Raw genomic sequence first — 18,421 nt, 5'->3', positions numbered from 1 at the left:
AGGTGTTTGTTAAGTTCTCCTGTGGTGTGGCAGAAAGCATTGCAGCAAACAGAAGTGGTGAAGTGAGACGGAGTGAGGGGGGGTGTTTTAGAGAGCAGTGAGGAATTGCAGGCCACACATGCAATGCACTGCAAGTAGAGAGAACAAGTGCACTGAGGCGGGCAGATGGGACTCACAGTGCTGTTTCCCATGATTGCAGGGCCAATTATGGATTTAGAGTGAGATGATGCAGACAAATGGCTGAAATGGATATTGAATTCTATTAGAATAAATAGAGAAAGATGACTCTAAATGTTGGGTTGAAAGTTGGACAGGGAATGGTGATAGAGCTATTTATTTGTTGTGACTGCGAGAGACAGCCAGAAATGCATGAGAGTGGAGTAGCTGTGTAGTCTCGCCCCAAGTCTGCAGAGCTGGTCCAAAACCCTGACAGGCTTTTGGCAGGGCGCCTTACACGTGAGTCTAGCAACAGCTGGAAGATAGGAAGAAAAGGAAGAGAGGAGCAGTGAAAGACAGAGCCAAGGCAGTGCAGGCCAGTTCCCAGGCTCTGGCCTCTGGAGACCCCAGGGAGGAGGAAGCGTAGTGGGGGTGGAGGGCTGAGGCCAGCTGCATTGATGTCCCACAGCCAGCAAATAATTTTACAAAGCTACTTGGTGAATGCTTGATGTGGCTTAGAAGAAACCTGACCTTTGTTCAGTGTCAGGAACATCATCAGTAAAATTAAAGCTGCTACAACCAACTTTTTTTAATTAGTTAAAAGTGAGTTTGGAAGAGTTAAGAAACCCACAGATAATTAATGGTCAAATCTGCAGTTTCTGTGAGGATTTCTGGCATCTTTCAGCTGAATTGTGGGTTTTGAGGCCTTTACTGTTTTAGTTTGTTTCACACAACTGGCAGTTCATTTCAGCAAAATCAAATCTACTGCACACACCAAACAACAGCGTTAGCAACGAACTTGTGAATACATGTGACTATTTAGCAATAAGGGGCTGTCTATATATTTGAATTAAAAGGCCCCTCAGTAGTCAGAAAAAGTCTAAGATGCACCCAGTTTCACAAACTTATGTGTTTCTAAGTGTTTTGTTTTTTCTTTAAGGGGTCATTTTTATTCTTCTCTCTATCCTCAGGGTTGTGGTACATCATGTGGAAACTGTGACTGCAGTGGTGTGAAAGGAGCGAAGGTAAGATTTTAACTTGGATTTTCCATTTATCTCTGTCTATAAATCTTTATGTATATTTCCTTTTCCTTTTCACCTGATGTCATGCATTCACATTAGTTTGCATTTGCAGATGCAGTGAATGCAGCAAATAGAAACAAATGACAATGGTTCTCTTTGCGTATGATGGGGTCAGCTCAGAGGGCTCAGTCACGGTGCAGAGACCAGGACGGGAACAAAGACCAGTTTGAATTAGAGCATGTCCAGACACACAGCTGGGCTGAAGTTCTTATTCCCATCAGATGGAGGAGAGCCTTGAGCCACAGAGGCACAAGTGGTGGGGACACCACCCAAGAACTGGCTGTGAGCCTTTAAGCTGTCAGCACTCTGGTATTAGTGTTAATCACTGAGCAGAAACAAGAAAAAGTTATATATTAGATGGTTTGGGCAAGACAGTTTTTCTGTAATTAGATACACCTACCAGCCACTTTGTTAGGTACACATGTTCAACTGCATGTTAATGCAAATATCAGCAGTAACTCAACATGGTCAAGTTGACCTGCTGAAGTTCAAACTGAGCATCAGATTGCAGAAGAAAAGTGATTTAAGTGACTTTGAGTATGGCACGGTTGTTGATGCCAGACAGGCTGGTCTGCTGCTGATTTACTGGGATTTTCCCACACAACCATCTCTGGATTTATACAGGAAGGTCTGAAAAAGAGAAAATACCCAGTGACCGGCAGCTCTTCCCTGGTGAAAATGCCTTGTTGGAGCCAGAGGTCAAAGAAAAATGGCCGGACTGCTTTGTGCTGATAGGAAGGCAACAGTAACTCAACCAACCACTTGTTACAATCAAGGTATGCAGAAGAGCCTCTCTGAATGCAGCAGCAGATGACCTCACCAGGTGTTAATCCTGTCAGCTAAGAACAGGAAACTGAGGCTACAATTCACAGGGGCTCACCAACAGAAGATTGGAAAACATTGTCTGGTCTGATGAGTCTCGATTTCTGCTTTGACATTTGGATGGTAGGGCCACGATTTGGTGTAAACAAAGTGAAAGCATGGCTCCATCCCGCCTTGCATCAGTGGTTCAGGCTGCTGGGGGTGGCGTAATGGTGTGGGAGACTTTTTCTCGGCACACTTTGGGCCCCTTAGTACCAACTGAACATCTTTTATAACACCACAGCCCACCTGAGTATTGTTGCTGACCATGTTCAACCCTTTATGACCACAGTGTACCCGTCTTCTGATGGCTGCTTCCAGCAGGACAACACACCATGTCACAAAGCTCAAATCATCTTAAACTGGTTTCTTGAACATGATTATGAGTTCCCTGTACTCAAATGACCTCCACAGTCAGCAGATCCCAGTCCAATAGAACACCTAGAGCACCAACTCTGTGTCAATATGGACTAAAATCTTTGAGGAGAGTTTCCAGCATGTTGTTGAATCTATGCCACAAAGAATTAAGGCAGTTGCGAAGGTAAACAGGGGTCCAACATAGTACTAGTAAGATGTAACTACTAAGTGGCCAGTGAGTGTACTTTTTGTCTTAACAGAGAGCTCCTTAGACACTGTTTTCTCTCAGTTTAATTACCTTTAATAAGGAAAATCTCAAAACAAATAAGAAACTGACATTTACTTTTCTATCCATCGATCCAACCCAGCTGACACTGGGTGAGAGGCAGAGTACACCCTGGACAGATCATCACACCATCACAGGTCTACATCATAGAGACACAAAATCATTTGCATTCACATTTAGAATCACCAGTCAACCTACCACGCATGTCTTTGTATTGTCTGAGGAAGCTGGAGTATCCAGAGAGAACCCACACAGGCACAGGGAGCACGTGCTAACTCCACACAAAATCACTGTGAATGACCAAAGGAAAAAACAAATTCACCCCATTAACAAGTATTTCAACTGGAGCCAAATCCAGATATACCTGATTTAACATTATTTGTATCTGTGGTCTAAAAATTCTTTAAAGTCTCTCAGAACAAAAATAATTATAAAATAAAATAATGGGCAGATTTTGTTTTCTTTACTAAGCAGATATTCAGTGTAGCTTGTGCTGTGTGAGCATACTATTGGCTCAGTTTTATCAGAGGACTGCAGAGTGCTATCAATCCTCTTAGCGCAACAGTCTGGCCTTTTAAGGCTCATTCTAACATCAACAGTAGCCAAACGTTCAGCTGGCGCGACAACAGCAGATGTACTGATTGTTGTGTTCTGTGGAGTCCGGCCAATCGCTGTGATTCAAAGCACGTTTTGAAAGTTGCTGAAAGGCCTCAAACAACCTTCCCAAAGTCTCATATGAGCCTTATTTCAAATGATATCACTTCCTGATGCTGCACTGCAGCAGTTGCTATGGTAACCCTATGACGATTCCTAGTGTTTAGCATGCATGTGTTCTCTCCTGACTGATGTGAGACAGGTGCTGTGGTCAGAGATGGAAATCACTGGTAATAGTTGGGGCCTTTTTTTGTTTTGCACATCCCTCCCTCCACTGTGAAGGTTCTCCCCGATGAAACAATGCTGCCATCTAGTGGCAGATAGTGTAATATGTCTGGATTACTTTTTTTTCTTGGTTACTTTTAAGGTGCTGCCGAAGAGAATATGTTATTAATATATACTAATATGTATTAAATAAGCTCTTACAGGTGGACTAAATGGATTGAATACACACACCGAAAAGCATTTCATGAGTCTAAATATGGCATGAATGTAATTAACTTATAAGGATAAGTAGAAGAGAATGGATGCATGGATCTGTGTTTCTTTTCAACATATATTAGTGCAATACTGTATCCATTCACTGGATACAGATGAGCCCTATCCCAGCTGTCATAGGGTGAGAGGCAGGGTACACCCTGGACAGGTTGTCAGTCTGTCGCAGGGCTAACGCATAAAAACAGGCTAAAAACACACTAAAATCAGTTTAGAATCACCAGTTAATCCCATGCATGTCTTTGGACTGTGTGAAGAAGCCTAGGTATGCACACAGGCACAGGCAGAACATCCACACAGAAAGGCCCCAGGCGGGATCTGAAACGCAACCTTCTTGCTGTGAGGTGACAGTGCTAAACACCGCACCATAAATCTTGATTTTTCCCTGTCATCATAAACTGGCTCCCCTCTCACTGACTCTGTTGAGTTCTCCTTCTGTGAGGATTTAAGACAGTTGACTGGCTTGACAGCTACTGTAATGATAGAAAATGTGGTTTACAATGTGGCTTGCATTTTTTTTAAAGCTAATTTTAGTACTTATTATTTGGTTATTTAAATTAAGTTAAATTATAATTTTACTTAATTTAAATTATAAAATGTCTTGAAATCTGTTTTTAAAATGGATTCATCTTTAAAATAATTTAAATTCAGAAGTTTTGTTTGTTTTGTTTTTTTGTCCTTGTGTTAAAAGTACTATAATTGTGTGCATGACAGGGTGAGCGTGGGTTTCCCGGTCTTCAAGGTAATATGGGATTCCCCGGGATGCAGGGACCTGAGGGCCCTCCAGGGCCGATGGGCCCCAAGGTTAGTACAAACTTTTACTGAGAGACATCAGGGCTTCCTCTGGTTAGTATGTGCAGTATTATTCTGCTTTTAAAAAATTAAATGTGAAAATGTTTATATTTGCCACACGTTAACCTGTTAATTCTAATAGATTCAGCCCAGAATCATGTAGGACAAAAAAAAGCTTCAAATCTTTATATAAGATGGAACCAACACTTTTTTGCATTTTTATTTCACAAACAACCAACCAGTTATTGTTATCTGTCATAACATTTGCTGATTAGTTAGCATGTGATGTAAATGCCTTTAGTAACATTAATTAACCTTAATTTGACGTGGCTTACGTAATGTTGCTCAGCCCATGAATGCTCAATTTGAAAGACAAAAACAAAGTTCCCATATTTTTAATTCATAAAACAAAATCATTTTGTCATTTTCAAAACAAATTTCTCAGAAAAAAAAAAGTTTTTCTATTATTTTAACTGTGATATATATGTTTTTAACCTCTCAGGGAGATTTGGGTGCACCTGGGGCTCCTGGACTGAAAGGAGTGAGGGTGAGTAACTAACCATTAAAATTATATTGCAGCATAAGTAAGTATAAGTTGCACACTATAATATGGCATACACTTGTATTCCCAACATTGTTGCATATGTTGCAGTTGTCGTGTTGTCATGAGAGGGTAAACCTTTCACGTGTTTATCACTTTGCAGGGTCCTCCTGGTCTGTCAGGTTTCCCAGGAAACCCAGGACTACCAGTAAGTTGCATTGATTTGCTTCCTATTTTACATCCTGCAACAATAACAGTAAATTCACCCTGAATGGCTGTGAAACGTGCAGTCACCCACCAGATAGTACTCCCCTCCAAATATCGTGGTTTTATATGGTGCCATTGATTTTTCTTTTTCCATGTCTAACTTTGACGGTATCTGTGGGAAGTTTGCTTATTACAGCAGTAAAGAATGGAAGCTTCAGGGACTTTGTCCCTACAAAAGATGTGACTAATAATTGTTTCAAAACCATCAATTTCTGCACCTCCATTCATAGGGCATCAATGGAAATGATGGTCCACCTGGTCCACCTGGTATCCCAGGATGCAATGGGACAAAAGTAAGCCATATACTTATATATTTGTCATATAATTTTCACATCACTTGTGGTTTCTGACTCTGTTGTGTTTGTGTTTCAGGGAGAAAGAGGAAGAGATGGCGCTCCTGGTTTTCCTGGTCTTCAAGGACCGAATGTAAGCACTGACGATCAGCCACGTTGCCTCTGACCAGCACACAGTTCATTCACCAATAGTGAAAAACTAGCGATTTCTCAGAAGAAATGTTTTTATCCAAGCATTTTTGGGATTGGTCCAGTTGATTTTCAGAGGGCTCCTTAACTAAATTTAACATCACAGCCATAAGAGTGAAATTACAGTACAGGAAATCTACATGATACAGCAATAAACAAAAAAGCAAGATTAAAAACAAAAAAAGAAGAACAACAACAACAAAGAATTGAACAAAACAACTATGCAATGTTTCTAAATGTTTTTTTCTTCTCTTGTCAGGGAATACCAGGAATCCCTGGAATGAAGGTAAGCTCAAATTTCTGAAGCTTTCAAGCATTCTGTTTCTAAATATATATATCAATAAATTTATGTTTTTCCAATTACCCATTTCAATAAGACATGTGTACTATCAAACCATTTACTATTATTTTGTGTCCTGCAGGGTGATCCTGGTGGTGTGATTGGAATTGTTCCAATGAAAGGAGACAAAGGATTTCCTGGCACACCTGGCAGACCTGTGCGTACTGCACGTGTGTTTGTGAACATGCAGTCATGTGTTTTTGTGTGCTGGAAGGAACGGTAACAACCCGAGATAATACAATCAATTTTCTTCCCATACTTGTCTTTTTCTTTCCCAGGGACCACCTGGCCTCACTGGACCTGTTGGACCAACAGGACCCCCTGGCTATCAAGGGCCCAAAGTAAGTTACTTGCGCAGTGATGTGCAGCTCATCATCCTACAAAGTCAGTCAAAGACTTAATTTTCTAAACCAGATCAGAAATATACAAATGTAAAGCACCATTAAAAAAACATCATCTTTGTAGATTCTCAAATAACTGCAATGGCTGCTAAATATATTATTAATCTTATTTTATTTGACAAATTTAATAACTATTTGACAGGGTGATCCTGGCCCTCCTGGCCCGCCTGGAGAGAAGGTGAGATTACCAATAAGTATACAATGAAAATGTAACAATAAAAAATCCTCATCTTTCTAAGAAATTGCATGAGATTCCATTTTTGACCTCCTTATAGGATGACAAGTTGGCCTTTGTGGGTGCAAAAGGAGACAAGGTAAGATTTATTTTTCAAATAAATATGAAACAAAAAAGTAAATTTTTAAAATGACAGCAAGCTCAGCACTTTATTTAGTATATAAGCTATAAAAATGATCTTATTACACCTCAAATTCAGTGAATTGTTAATGAAAAACAATTACATAGCACACAGGCAAGTTATTGCCCTACCATTTGGCTTGTCTTTTGGTTGATGTTATTTTTTTAGGCTTTTTGTTACCGCAGTCTTTTCATGTTGTTGCAGTTTTTTGTTTTTGTTTGATGTGTGACAATCAAGATGTGATTGAAGTACAGCTTTTTAGATTTAATTCAGGGGGTTTGACAAAATTATTGCATTAGCTGTTTAGGAATTACACATATTTTTATACACAGTCCTCCATTTTCAGAGGCCCAAAGATGGACTCATGGACCCCCTTTGAAGCTTTATGAAGCCAGAAAAGCCATATTTAGATGACAGGTTGGAGCACCACCAGTGCTAACAAGCATAACTAGAATTTCACTCACTGAAGTGGAAGCACAAGCTTCTCTCATGTACTCTTAGACTTAGAACATTACACTACACAGTGAGCCATATTAAATATCCAATAACTTCACTAAAAATGTTTCAAAAAGCTCCACCTCACCTGTCAATCAAGGCATACACATGCATAAATTTCAGGCTTAATAAAATGTAAACGGGTGCCATGCTTTCAGTATTGTTTAACCCCAGATGTTTGGCTGCAACAATTAAATTTTAAATTAAATTTTTTTTCCCATGAAAATAACTTGTTTTGTTAGATCATTTTTTCTTTTTGGCTAATACTGAGTGTATTATACATACAATATCATTAGAAAACACTGCATACATTTTCATTGATATGGTTATACCCAGAAGTCAGATGACACAAATCAATTAAATTTCAGGCATGCCTTACTCTGGTCTTACCATGGCCTCCAGTAACACTGTAAGAAATCATTTAATCAGGATATGTCCTTCAATACCCACATTAAATGAAAATGTTGGACTGCTTTCTTTCATCTGCACAGTAGCTCTAAAATTAGAAACATCCTGTCTCAGAGCAATGTTGAAAAACAATTTCATGCATTTATTACTGGGTTATTATAATTCATTATTATAATGTCCAAGTTTTTCTAAAAGATCTCTGAAAAGCCACAACTTAATCCCAAATACTGCAGCAAGAGTACAAACAGGGACAAGAGACAGAGATCATATTTCTCCCTTCTCTTCATTAGCTCCCTGAGTCTTTGAGGTGACTGCTGCTGTCATTTGGCACTATATAAATTAATCTGAATGGAACTGAATTAATGTCAGGACAAAAACTGTGCTTCATGGCATGGATTTTCATGGCCGAACAGCTGCTGTAGGTGTAATGTGTAGGTGGCCTTCAGTGATTTTCCATAGTATATTATCAATTGTAAGAACTCTACAATGTTAAATTTTGTAGATACTTTGTTTTCAGAGGATGCTCTGTTTTTGTAGTCACGTGTGTATGTAGGTATTTGTCTGTGGATCTTATTTCTTGTTGCCCTCTCCCTGCAGGGTGAGAAAGGATTTCAAGGCCCACCCGGCCCTCCTGGACCTCCAGCAGCAGAATTGAAAGGAACGCCTGAAACAATTTACATTCCTGGGCCACGGGTACTTAGCCACTCCATGGATATTGATCAGTTGTTACCTATAAATCAATCAATCATTGCTTAATATGAAAAAAAAACTTGGATTCTGTGTTGTCTATTCTGAATCTGCCTCTGTTTTCATTCCTGAAGGGGTTCACAGGAGAACAGGGGGAGAAAGGAGACAAAGTTAGTATTTTTCTTTCAAATACTGAGGTGTAAAACTTTCTGAATGCTATTTTATATTTTCTATTATATTGTTTTGAGACACCTGATTACTTTTCAGGGCCTCTGCATCCCTCATCACCACAATGTCAAAGGCGATATTGGCCCAGATGGGCCACAGGTAAGCGGCAAATCATCAGTGTGTCTGCTGGATGGTATAATTGTACAATATTTAAACTGTTTTGTCTTTACAAAAAAAGTGTGCTTGTTTTCAAGCAAGATTTCTTTGTGTATTTGTTTTGAGCATGTACAGCTTCATATAAATGTATGAGTTACATTATTAGGAAGAACAAAAATCAATCAACATGAGTGTCTGCTTTTGTAATTTAGGGTAAACCTGGGAAGGATGGAGAGGATGGGCAAAAGGTAACAATAACTTATAACAATAACCAAATGCTGTTTCTTTTTATTACATAACATAAAATTGCTAAAGTACAAGATATTCTCTTTTAGGGAGAAAGCGGTTTTCCTGGACCTCCGGGATTCCCTGGATTAGAGGTAAATACTCCAGCTAATCTGATATTATAGTTACTGCTTTAATCTGAAAATTAATTTATGTTAAGGGGATTTATGAACACATTGATTAACTGCTTCATCTGGTTTTAGGGTCAAAAAGGAGAAAAGGGACCACCTGGTTATGTAAGTGATTTCTTTCCTTCCTCTTTTCACTTTTTAAGAAAGTAAATAAGTAAGAATATGAAGAAGTCAGAAACTGGTTTTAGGGGCCACTGACAAGCCCACTCTAGACTCCGTCTCATACATAGAGCACTATGATTTGCATCAATCAGTCATTAGATAAATGTAAGAGATGAGGAATTTTCAATTTAAAATGTCCTGACTCTTGTTTTTTTTTTTTTTTAACCAACTTCTTTGTGAGAGAAGTGCTGCTGCAATTTTAAATCTTTGAATGTCTGAATGTTGATTTGTTTCTGTATATAAAGATAAACCCAACTTTTAACCCACAGAACAAAACTTTTATGGACATTTAGTTTCTCACATCAACCAGTGTTAATTGTTTTGTGTCATTTCTTGTCTTTTTGGCCCTGAGCTCAGCATTTCCTGAAATTAACCTGCCACCCTTGATTAGTTGAAGTGAGGGCTGTAGCTCTGACGAAGGTCCTGCTCTTGGGATTGGAAAATTAGTGGTTTTAGCACAAGTTAAAGTATGAAGAGCAGTCTTTGTAATAGTATTTAGATCTCCATATAAGGAGGTACAATCTTTAGACACGATAACAGATCATTTGCAGTTGTGGTCAGATGTTTACATAAACTCATCATAGGCATGAATATCAGGGTAATTTGGGGCTTTTTAATGGTTCATTTGAACTGTTCTTTTTCCAGGGTGGAACGAGCATCTGTCTTTAATTACTTTAAAAAACAATAACTGCGTGCACAGGTTTGAAATTCTTTCGATGTTCTCTGATCCACACAGGGTCAACAGTGCACATACAGACTCAAACATGTACATACACTCCCCCCAAATCTTTTAATAAATGGTGCTAATGGTTTTACATTGCCTTTTAACTTGACAAGGCCTACCAAAGGCTTCTGGTCAAGGTGTAACTGGCTAAGGGGTTGCATGTTTGTTTGACTCATACAATGGACTTAAAGAGCAGCTTAATCTGCCAGATTATACTTCTGTTAACGTCTAGCACTTTATCCTCTCACCTTGCTACAGCGATGCAGAAGTGCACTCAGTGCTGTGTCAGTGTGACGGGGTTAATAAAGGCTATTTTGAGTTTATTTTTAACATCAGACCCATTTTTATTAAGTTTTTTAAAAGACAGATAACTAGCTTAAGTTACCTTGTAAAGTAGATATGGCACTGTCGGGATTAACATAATTTTAGCTGTTAAATGATGTGGGATCAGCTATAGTACATAGATTTTAGTACCATAAAACTTAAATATTAAACCCCTTTTTTAAACCCTGGCATTGTGCAATTTTAGGGTGGTTTACCTGGCCCAGCTGGCCCTCCTGGTTCCCAAGGTTTAAAAGGAGAGAAAGGTAAAAGCATGCCATAATATGTCAACATATCCACACAGGCAGACACACAGTCATGAACTCAAAAATGCTCATCTGTGATCACTCAGGTTTTCCACTTTCTTGATGCTTTCTTCTTAACAGGTTTTCCTGGTCCTCAGGGAGAGCGAGGTCCACCAGGTATAAATAAATAAATGAATACTTAAACATATCTCATATGAACATATCTCTGCATATCTCATACATAAACATACTAATCTCAGGAAGAGACTAACTGACTTTCCTGTCTTGTACTTCAGGCCAGCATATTGAAGGTCCTCGTGGAGAGAAGGGTGAGAAAGGAGATGTGGGTGAAAAAGGCAAAAGAGGTATAGAAGGAGAGTCTCTCTTTGGACCTCCAGGACAACCAGGAGCCCCTGGTCCTCCTGGACCACCTGGACCACCGAGTATGTCTGATCTTTGAATGCTGCTATCATTTTAATAAATGACAAGTGAAACTTCAATACAGTGTGTATCTGCCAATGGTTTAATAACCTAATGTGTGTGTGTGTTGCCCAGTTATTAGTTGTGACGTTCAGAAGGGGAATCCTGGCCCACCTGGACCTCCAGGGTTACAAGGCGAAGTAGGACAGAAAGGTAGGGATAACGACTGTTACTGATGATGGAGCCATTTAGATTCAATAGAAACGTGTCTGTCTCTAAGGGGCTGCTGGAATATACACCAGTGGAAACCATAACTTTTTAAAATTGCAGTTTCTGCACACCCTTTTAGGTGACAAAGGGGATACCTGTGTTCAGTGTGAGGGCTCGGGCCCACCTGGATTACCTGGCAGTCCGGGCCCTAAAGGAGAGAGAGGTGAGTGAAATGTGGTCACTTCAAATTAAAAAAAAAAAAGGTGACATCCAGCCACCACATTCCCAGTGTTCCAAAAGCCACTGTGTCTCTGGACTACTGTTAGCAATTTTTGCTTTTTCTGTTTATTTTCAGCCATACAATCGATACTACATTACAAATATTGTTGAATAACAACAAAAGATGACACCAAAAGTGTATGGAGGCTATTTTTGCATACATATTAGCCATCTAGCTTGTTGGCTTTAAATAAAATATCACACCCTGTTGGTAGTGCAAGTTACTGCAACTTCAGTTGTGTGTCCATTTCACATCTAGGACAGGCAAAATGTGACATCCACATGATTTGCTGGAGTGGATAGGTGGCTGTATTACACCCTTTGCTATGATATTGGATTGACTGATCAGACTGTGCTTCACAGTGCAAATGGATAATAATCCAAAGCAAACTGCAAAAGCAACCCAAGAGTTCCCAAAGCAGAGAAATTGGATATTCTTCAGTGGCGAAGTTAGTCACCAGATCTCAACCCAACAGCACATGCTTTTTAGTCATTGAAGACAAAACTGAAAGCAGAGAGACTCACAAACAACCATCAACTGATAGTGGCTGCAGTAAAGGCCTAGCAGACCGGAGCATCTCAAAAAAAAAAAAAAAGTGTACTTGTCCAAAAACATATGGCCCTATATGTATTCTTGAATATTTATCTGGTTTCCTGGGTGTTTCTGACCTCAACGTTTTACAGTTGTGGTAGTCCAAAATATATCTCACCATTCCTTTCTTCTGTTTTTCCCGACTCTATTGAGTATTTAATAAGCTAAGCATGTACAATGTCCATTTTCACCTGTCAGGACCTCCTGGTACAGCAGGCAGCAAAGGAGAAAAGGGTATTCCTGGACAATCTGGACAGCCTGGACAACCTGTGAGTAGAATAATGTCTGAGACACTAATGAAATGATTCTTTTTTTTTTTTTTTTTTTTTTTACAGTTTCACTGAGGCAAATAGAGCAGGAGGAGTTGTGTATTTTTTTTTTTTTTTTTTAACCTGTGTGCAGGGTGTTCAAGGAAATCCTGGATTGAGAGGGCTCCCCGGTCCTGTTGGAGAGCCAGGGGACATTTTTGTGGCTCCTGGTCTGAAGGGGGACAAAGGTTTGCCTGGTCATGATGGTTTACCTGGACAGCCAGGGCTGGATGGATTACCAGGAAACGACGGCCCCCCAGGCCTTCCTGGCCATAAGGGAGAACCTGTAAGTGACAACATGAGCTTCACTTTCAGTGTAAAACACTGTGCAGCATTTTGCTACAGTTTCTAAGTTGAAGGGCGTGATTCATCGTAACTGTGTGCACTGCTGTGCAACAGTAAACGCCAGGGCTTGAACTATAAACCTGATTCTGAAAAAGTTAGGCTGCTGTGTAAAATGTAAATAAAAACAGAATATGGTGATGTGCAAATCTCATAAACCCATATTTTATTCACACTACAACATATAAAACATATCAAATGTTTAAATCAAGAAAATGCACCCTTTCAAGAAAAATATTAGCTAGTTTTGAAATTAATGGCACCAACATGCCTCAAAATATTTGGGACAGGATTGTGTTTACCACTGTGTAGCATCCCCTTTTTTTTTAATAAAAATCTGTGAACATCCGGGAGCGGAGGAGACCAGTTGCTGGATTTTTGGGAGAGGAATGTTGTCCCATTCATGTCCGATTTAGGGTTCTACCCGCTCAACACTCCTGGTCTTCTTTGTTGTATTTTTCATTTCATGAAGCTCCAAATTTTTTCAGTTGATGAAAAGTCTGGACTACAAGCAGGCCAGATCAGCACATGGACTCTTCTACTACAAAGCCATGCTGTTGTAATAGCATTGTCTTGCTGATATGTAAGGCCTTCCCTGAAAAAGACATAATTTTGATGTTATTACGTACTGTAGATGATGAGATATTCAAAGTTTTTGCAATTGTACATTGAGAAAAATTATTCTGAAATTGTTCCATAATTTGTAGATGCAGTTTTTTGCAAATTGAGTAAATTCTACCCATCTTTACTTCTGAAAAAGAAAATGGTATTCTTTCTGTGTTCTACTGGGGTGGCTGTAGCTCAGTAGGTAGAGCAGGTCACCTACTGATCAGAAGGTCAGCGGTTCGATTCCTGGCTACTCCAGGCTACATGCCAATGTATCCTTGGGCAAGATACTTAACCCCAAGTTGCTCTCCGACCGTCCCGTCGGAGTATGAATGCGTGTGAATGATAGTTAATTAAAAAGCACTTAGCTTAGCAAACATGGAAGTGCTTGTATGAATGGGAGTGCATGGGTGAATGTAAACATGTTGTAATAGCGCTTTGAGTGCTCATACTGAGTAGAAAAGCGCTATATAAGAGCTAGTCCATTTACTGTGAATAAAATATTCATTTATGAGATTTGCACATCATTGCATTCTGACAACACTGGAAGCAAAGCAAACGGAGCAACCAAGATAAGTGATTACGAAAATAATCCATTACTAACAAAAACCTAAAACGTCCATGTGAGAAATGATACTATACAAATTCTGCATTTACATAAAGATCTATTTCACATGAGTTATCATTCTGAAATTAGTTCCTGAGATTCTTGCATTCTCAGTGATGTGTTCACTCTCTGTAATGTGTTGCTAATTTGTCTAAAATCAAAGTAAATGTGACATACCTTTTCACTAATCTTGTTCTCAGGCCAGAGAGGGCATCAAGGGTGAACGTGGACTAAATGGTGACACTGGTCCTATTGGCCCTCAAGGAGAGAGGGGTCCACCTGGTGTGCCTGGCTTTGGCCGACCGGGACTGCCGGGAGAGAAGGGCAGTCAGGGGAACCCAGGATCTACTGGACCACCTGGACCACCTGGTAAGCATGAGCTCTGAAATACAAGACAGTGATAGCGCATATGCACACCTGCTGATAATATATACCTTGTGTCCACCAGGTGTAAAAGGTGAGCCAGGAAAAGGTGTGAGCATTGCTGGTCCTCAGGGCATCCCTGGACCACGAGGAGAACAAGGCAGTGAGGGACTTAAAGGTGAGCAACATAGTCAACATATTTCCGTTCGACTTCAATCCCCAATTTTTTTCCTTTCTTTGTTCTTAATTTTGTAATACCAGGGGAGGAGCAAAATGTGATTTAGAAATTTCACATATGTAAAAAAAATTTGCTTAGTTTACTATTCAATATGTTGTTGGCTTCAGGCGACAGAGGCTTTCCAGGAGACAGAGGTTCACCAGGTTTTCCAGGAGAAAAGGGTGAACAAGGACATCCTGGAATTGGATTTCCAGGCCCACCTGGTCCTAAAGGTGAGTTATTCCACAATGTTTACTACAACTTTCCTTTCTAAGTGTAGTGAAGTGAAATTTATACAGGTTATGCACGTGAATACAAAACTCAAGAAAAATTTTTGTTTATCAATGTAGGAATCAGCGGAATTCCAGGAGACTCAGGATTACCAGGAGATCCGGGAAAATCAGGAAAGGATGGCTTGCCTGGATTACCCGGTCCACCTGGACAAAAGGTTTGTATTTGACACCATTTGTGTGTATATATATATATATATATATATATATATATATATATATATATATATATATATATATATATATATATATATATATATATATATTTAAAATTACCAGCTATAATAACATGAGAAATTTCAATGTGATTTTTTGTGAAAATTTGTGTCAGATTTGCAATTCAGTACTTATTTCTATAAATTGCAGGGTGAACCTGGACGAGGTCTTCCGGGTCCAAAAGGTTCACAAGGCCCCCAAGGCGTTATTGGCTTCCAGGGAGAGAAGGGTCATATTGGATTCCCTGGTGTTCCTGGACGAGAAGGACAGACAGGACCGCCGGGACTTCAGGGAATTAAAGGTGTTGCAGGAAAACAAACTTGCTCTAAATCATTTTTGGGATTTGTTGATGCCAAGAAGGGCCATCTTTGCTACAAAGATTACAAATTTTTTTTGTTTTTTAAAAATAGGTGAAGTGGGACCTCCGGGACTTCCTGGACTGGTTGGCAAACCTGGTGCTCCAGGAAAAGGACTCCCTGGACCTCCTGGACCACATGGCCCAACTGGAGAGCCTGGACCTCATGGTGAGCTCCAACTCAGACCAGAAACTGATAAAACTAATATTTTTTTATGGTAGATATTCTGTAGCATGTCACAGAAAAGCACAAGCGAGGCCTGTTTTTCACTTGTTTCAAAGTCCTGTGCTTACTAGTTTGTTCTGACACCACTACAGTACAGGGCCAGAGTTTGGACACACACAAGTGTGTTCAAACCTGGTATTTTGTGTATAGCTGAAACACTGGAACAGAACAAAGCTTGTTAATGTGAGAAACAGTTTCTTATTATGACAAACCAAATGTCTGTTGGGAAAAACTGTATTTAGTGTTCAATGCATTCTTGAGTTTTCTCTGTGACTGGTAGTTGGTGCAGTGGAAATCAGTAAAATTATACTCTGTGTGTGTGCGCACTTGTGTTTATTTGTGTGTCTGGTCCAGGTAGGGAAGGTGCCAAGGGAGAAAAGGGCTACCCAGGTCCACCTGGTTTAGACATGCCGGGGCCTCAGGGAGAAAAGGGAAGCCCTGGGTTTCCAGGACAATCAGGAGATAAAGGACAGCCAGGATTTCCAGGTTTACCCGGCAGGGATGGTCCATTTGGAAACCAAGGTAAGACAAACAGTCTCTTGGATTTTCAGTGTCTTTGGGTTTGTGAGTGTCTTCCTATTTTTTTTTCCATTCAATACCTTTTAAATATGGTGAGTTTTTGTGAAGAAAAATGATTACTTTAATATTTTACAAATTAAAATTTACATCTTTGCTGCAATCATGTTGAAGTAGATACACTGAGGTTATTCAAAATTGTTATCACTCTTTTTCACCCTTATAATTTGCAGGTCCGAAAGGGGAAATGGGGCTCATGGGAACACCAGGAGTACCAGGAATTACTGGGCCTCGGGGTACACCTGGATCACCTGGTCTAAGAGGTGAGGCATGCCAAAAATAAAAACTCATTATTTTTGTCTTATTAGTGTCACAATTTAAGCTTTTCATGGGTTCTTTGGCAGCAATAAAAACCTCTCTTTCCCACCATTCCTCTCAGGCGATCCTGGTTTTACTGGACCACGAGGCGATATTGGAGAGCCTGGAGAAAAAGGTGAAAGAGGAGAGCGAGGTCTTCAGGGACCTCCTGGGAACATGAGTGATGTTGACATGGAGCACATGAAGGGAGTAAAGGGAGACAAAGGAGACACAGGTATAAAACAACATGCTGGCCTTTGTGGAGATTACAAATAAACTAGTTTTTGATTCTATATATTGGCCTATAGCTTAAGGAATTCCTTTTTTCTTTCAGGTTTCCCTGGAAGCACTGGAGATAGGGGTTCCCCTGGAGTTCAAGGAGAGCCTGGAATGCCAGGGAAAGATGGAGAACCTGGATCACCTGGAAAACCTGGTGACTTGCCTGGCCCGAACTTCAATTTAAATTGTGTTTTTGTACTAATTTTATATATGTAATTTTTTTAAGCAGATGTTATTGTAATGTTATTGATATTTCTCAGGTGACAAAGGAGACTCTGGCGTACCCGGACAGCCCGGCAGTATGGGACCACCTGGACCAAAAGGTGGAACAGGGGAGATGGGAATACCAGGTAGAGGCACATGGATAACACACAGACTGTGAGGATGCAAGCATGTAATACATGTATTCACATAATGTCATTCATGTATTGTCCTGTAAAGACAGATGTGTGGGTGCTTTTATTGAGACACTTTCAGGCAGGGGAAAACCTAAAGTTATATTACACAGTGACTAATAATATCTCTACAAATTAAACACATCTCTTTTAAATGCAAATATTTCCTCTGTGTGCTTTTGAAGGCCCACTTGGTCCAAAGGGTACCAAAGGAGATCTAGGTACACCAGGACATCCTGGATTCAGAGGCGAAGGTGGAATTAAAGGAGACAGGGGAGCGGATGGTGATCCAGGTATCGGGCTCCCAGGAGTTCCGGGAATAAAGGTATGAACTCAGCAGTACAGTATGTTGAAAATATTTTTTTTAAGCAGATAAATTTACAAAATGCATTCATTTGGGAGACAAGACCTCTGATAAGCATTTCTAGCAAGAGTCCTTCAATAAAAAAAAAATTCGAATTCAATTTTTGGTCGTTTCTATTTTAAAAAAATGCTACTGTGGTTTATAGTTAGAGCTTCTTAGTTCTGTATCCCAAACATTCCTATAATTTCAGCACTATTTGTCAAAAGTATGAAGATGACATAACCAACACACTCTGTTTCTTATGTCCGCTACACATCTGATATAATTAAACATAATAATTAAAAGGATGTTAACTGACACCCAGCAGAGGTGGAAGGAGAAACATTTTCTGAGTAGTCTGAGTAGTTCCTGAATGTTAATAACCACTTCCCTTTCTTAGCTTTCATTAGCATTCTTGTTTACTGCTTTATTTGTACAGGGTCAGACTGGTGAGCCAGGACTCCCAGGACCAACTGGAGAAAAGGGTCTGAAAGGTCAAGAGGGTATGCCTGGCAAGCCAGGACTGCCGGGACCCAAGGGAGACCAAGGAATTCCTGGGTATTCAGGTCAGATTTCTGTCCCTGTTGTCAATTTAATTCTGTTAACCTAGTAAACCCAAGGTATAGTAATCATAAATGTTGTTATTTA

General features: G+C 39.8%; 1 protein-coding gene across 1 annotated transcript in view; it reads left to right on the top strand.

The window, feature by feature from the left end:
- Positions 1 to 18,421, top strand: part of col4a1 (collagen, type IV, alpha 1) — a 49,979-nt gene that overhangs the window by 21,608 nt on the left and 9,950 nt on the right. The window contains exons 2-38 of the mRNA XM_030758254.1: positions 1,128 to 1,181; positions 4,606 to 4,695; positions 5,186 to 5,230; positions 5,388 to 5,432; positions 5,722 to 5,784; positions 5,864 to 5,917; positions 6,233 to 6,259; positions 6,396 to 6,470; positions 6,592 to 6,654; positions 6,857 to 6,892; positions 6,990 to 7,028; positions 8,571 to 8,666; positions 8,795 to 8,830; positions 8,928 to 8,987; positions 9,197 to 9,232; positions 9,320 to 9,364; positions 9,473 to 9,505; positions 10,816 to 10,873; positions 10,994 to 11,029; positions 11,149 to 11,295; positions 11,408 to 11,485; positions 11,622 to 11,705; positions 12,552 to 12,622; positions 12,756 to 12,947; positions 14,417 to 14,585; positions 14,665 to 14,757; positions 14,925 to 15,029; positions 15,147 to 15,244; positions 15,453 to 15,603; positions 15,713 to 15,826; positions 16,238 to 16,405; positions 16,633 to 16,722; positions 16,839 to 16,991; positions 17,091 to 17,189; positions 17,296 to 17,385; positions 17,616 to 17,755; positions 18,213 to 18,339. Of these exons, the coding sequence (XP_030614114.1) occupies positions 1,128 to 1,181; positions 4,606 to 4,695; positions 5,186 to 5,230; positions 5,388 to 5,432; positions 5,722 to 5,784; positions 5,864 to 5,917; positions 6,233 to 6,259; positions 6,396 to 6,470; positions 6,592 to 6,654; positions 6,857 to 6,892; positions 6,990 to 7,028; positions 8,571 to 8,666; positions 8,795 to 8,830; positions 8,928 to 8,987; positions 9,197 to 9,232; positions 9,320 to 9,364; positions 9,473 to 9,505; positions 10,816 to 10,873; positions 10,994 to 11,029; positions 11,149 to 11,295; positions 11,408 to 11,485; positions 11,622 to 11,705; positions 12,552 to 12,622; positions 12,756 to 12,947; positions 14,417 to 14,585; positions 14,665 to 14,757; positions 14,925 to 15,029; positions 15,147 to 15,244; positions 15,453 to 15,603; positions 15,713 to 15,826; positions 16,238 to 16,405; positions 16,633 to 16,722; positions 16,839 to 16,991; positions 17,091 to 17,189; positions 17,296 to 17,385; positions 17,616 to 17,755; positions 18,213 to 18,339 (3,160 nt within the window). The remainder of the gene's footprint in view (positions 1 to 1,127; positions 1,182 to 4,605; positions 4,696 to 5,185; positions 5,231 to 5,387; positions 5,433 to 5,721; positions 5,785 to 5,863; positions 5,918 to 6,232; positions 6,260 to 6,395; positions 6,471 to 6,591; positions 6,655 to 6,856; positions 6,893 to 6,989; positions 7,029 to 8,570; positions 8,667 to 8,794; positions 8,831 to 8,927; positions 8,988 to 9,196; positions 9,233 to 9,319; positions 9,365 to 9,472; positions 9,506 to 10,815; positions 10,874 to 10,993; positions 11,030 to 11,148; positions 11,296 to 11,407; positions 11,486 to 11,621; positions 11,706 to 12,551; positions 12,623 to 12,755; positions 12,948 to 14,416; positions 14,586 to 14,664; positions 14,758 to 14,924; positions 15,030 to 15,146; positions 15,245 to 15,452; positions 15,604 to 15,712; positions 15,827 to 16,237; positions 16,406 to 16,632; positions 16,723 to 16,838; positions 16,992 to 17,090; positions 17,190 to 17,295; positions 17,386 to 17,615; positions 17,756 to 18,212; positions 18,340 to 18,421) is intronic.

This window comes from Archocentrus centrarchus, chromosome 21 (genome assembly GCF_007364275.1).
Source record: "Archocentrus centrarchus isolate MPI-CPG fArcCen1 chromosome 21, fArcCen1, whole genome shotgun sequence".
NCBI lineage: Eukaryota > Metazoa > Chordata > Actinopteri > Cichliformes > Cichlidae > Archocentrus > Archocentrus centrarchus.
The sequence above is the reverse complement of the archived record's forward strand: the minus strand, read 5'-3'. Positions and strand labels throughout refer to the sequence as shown.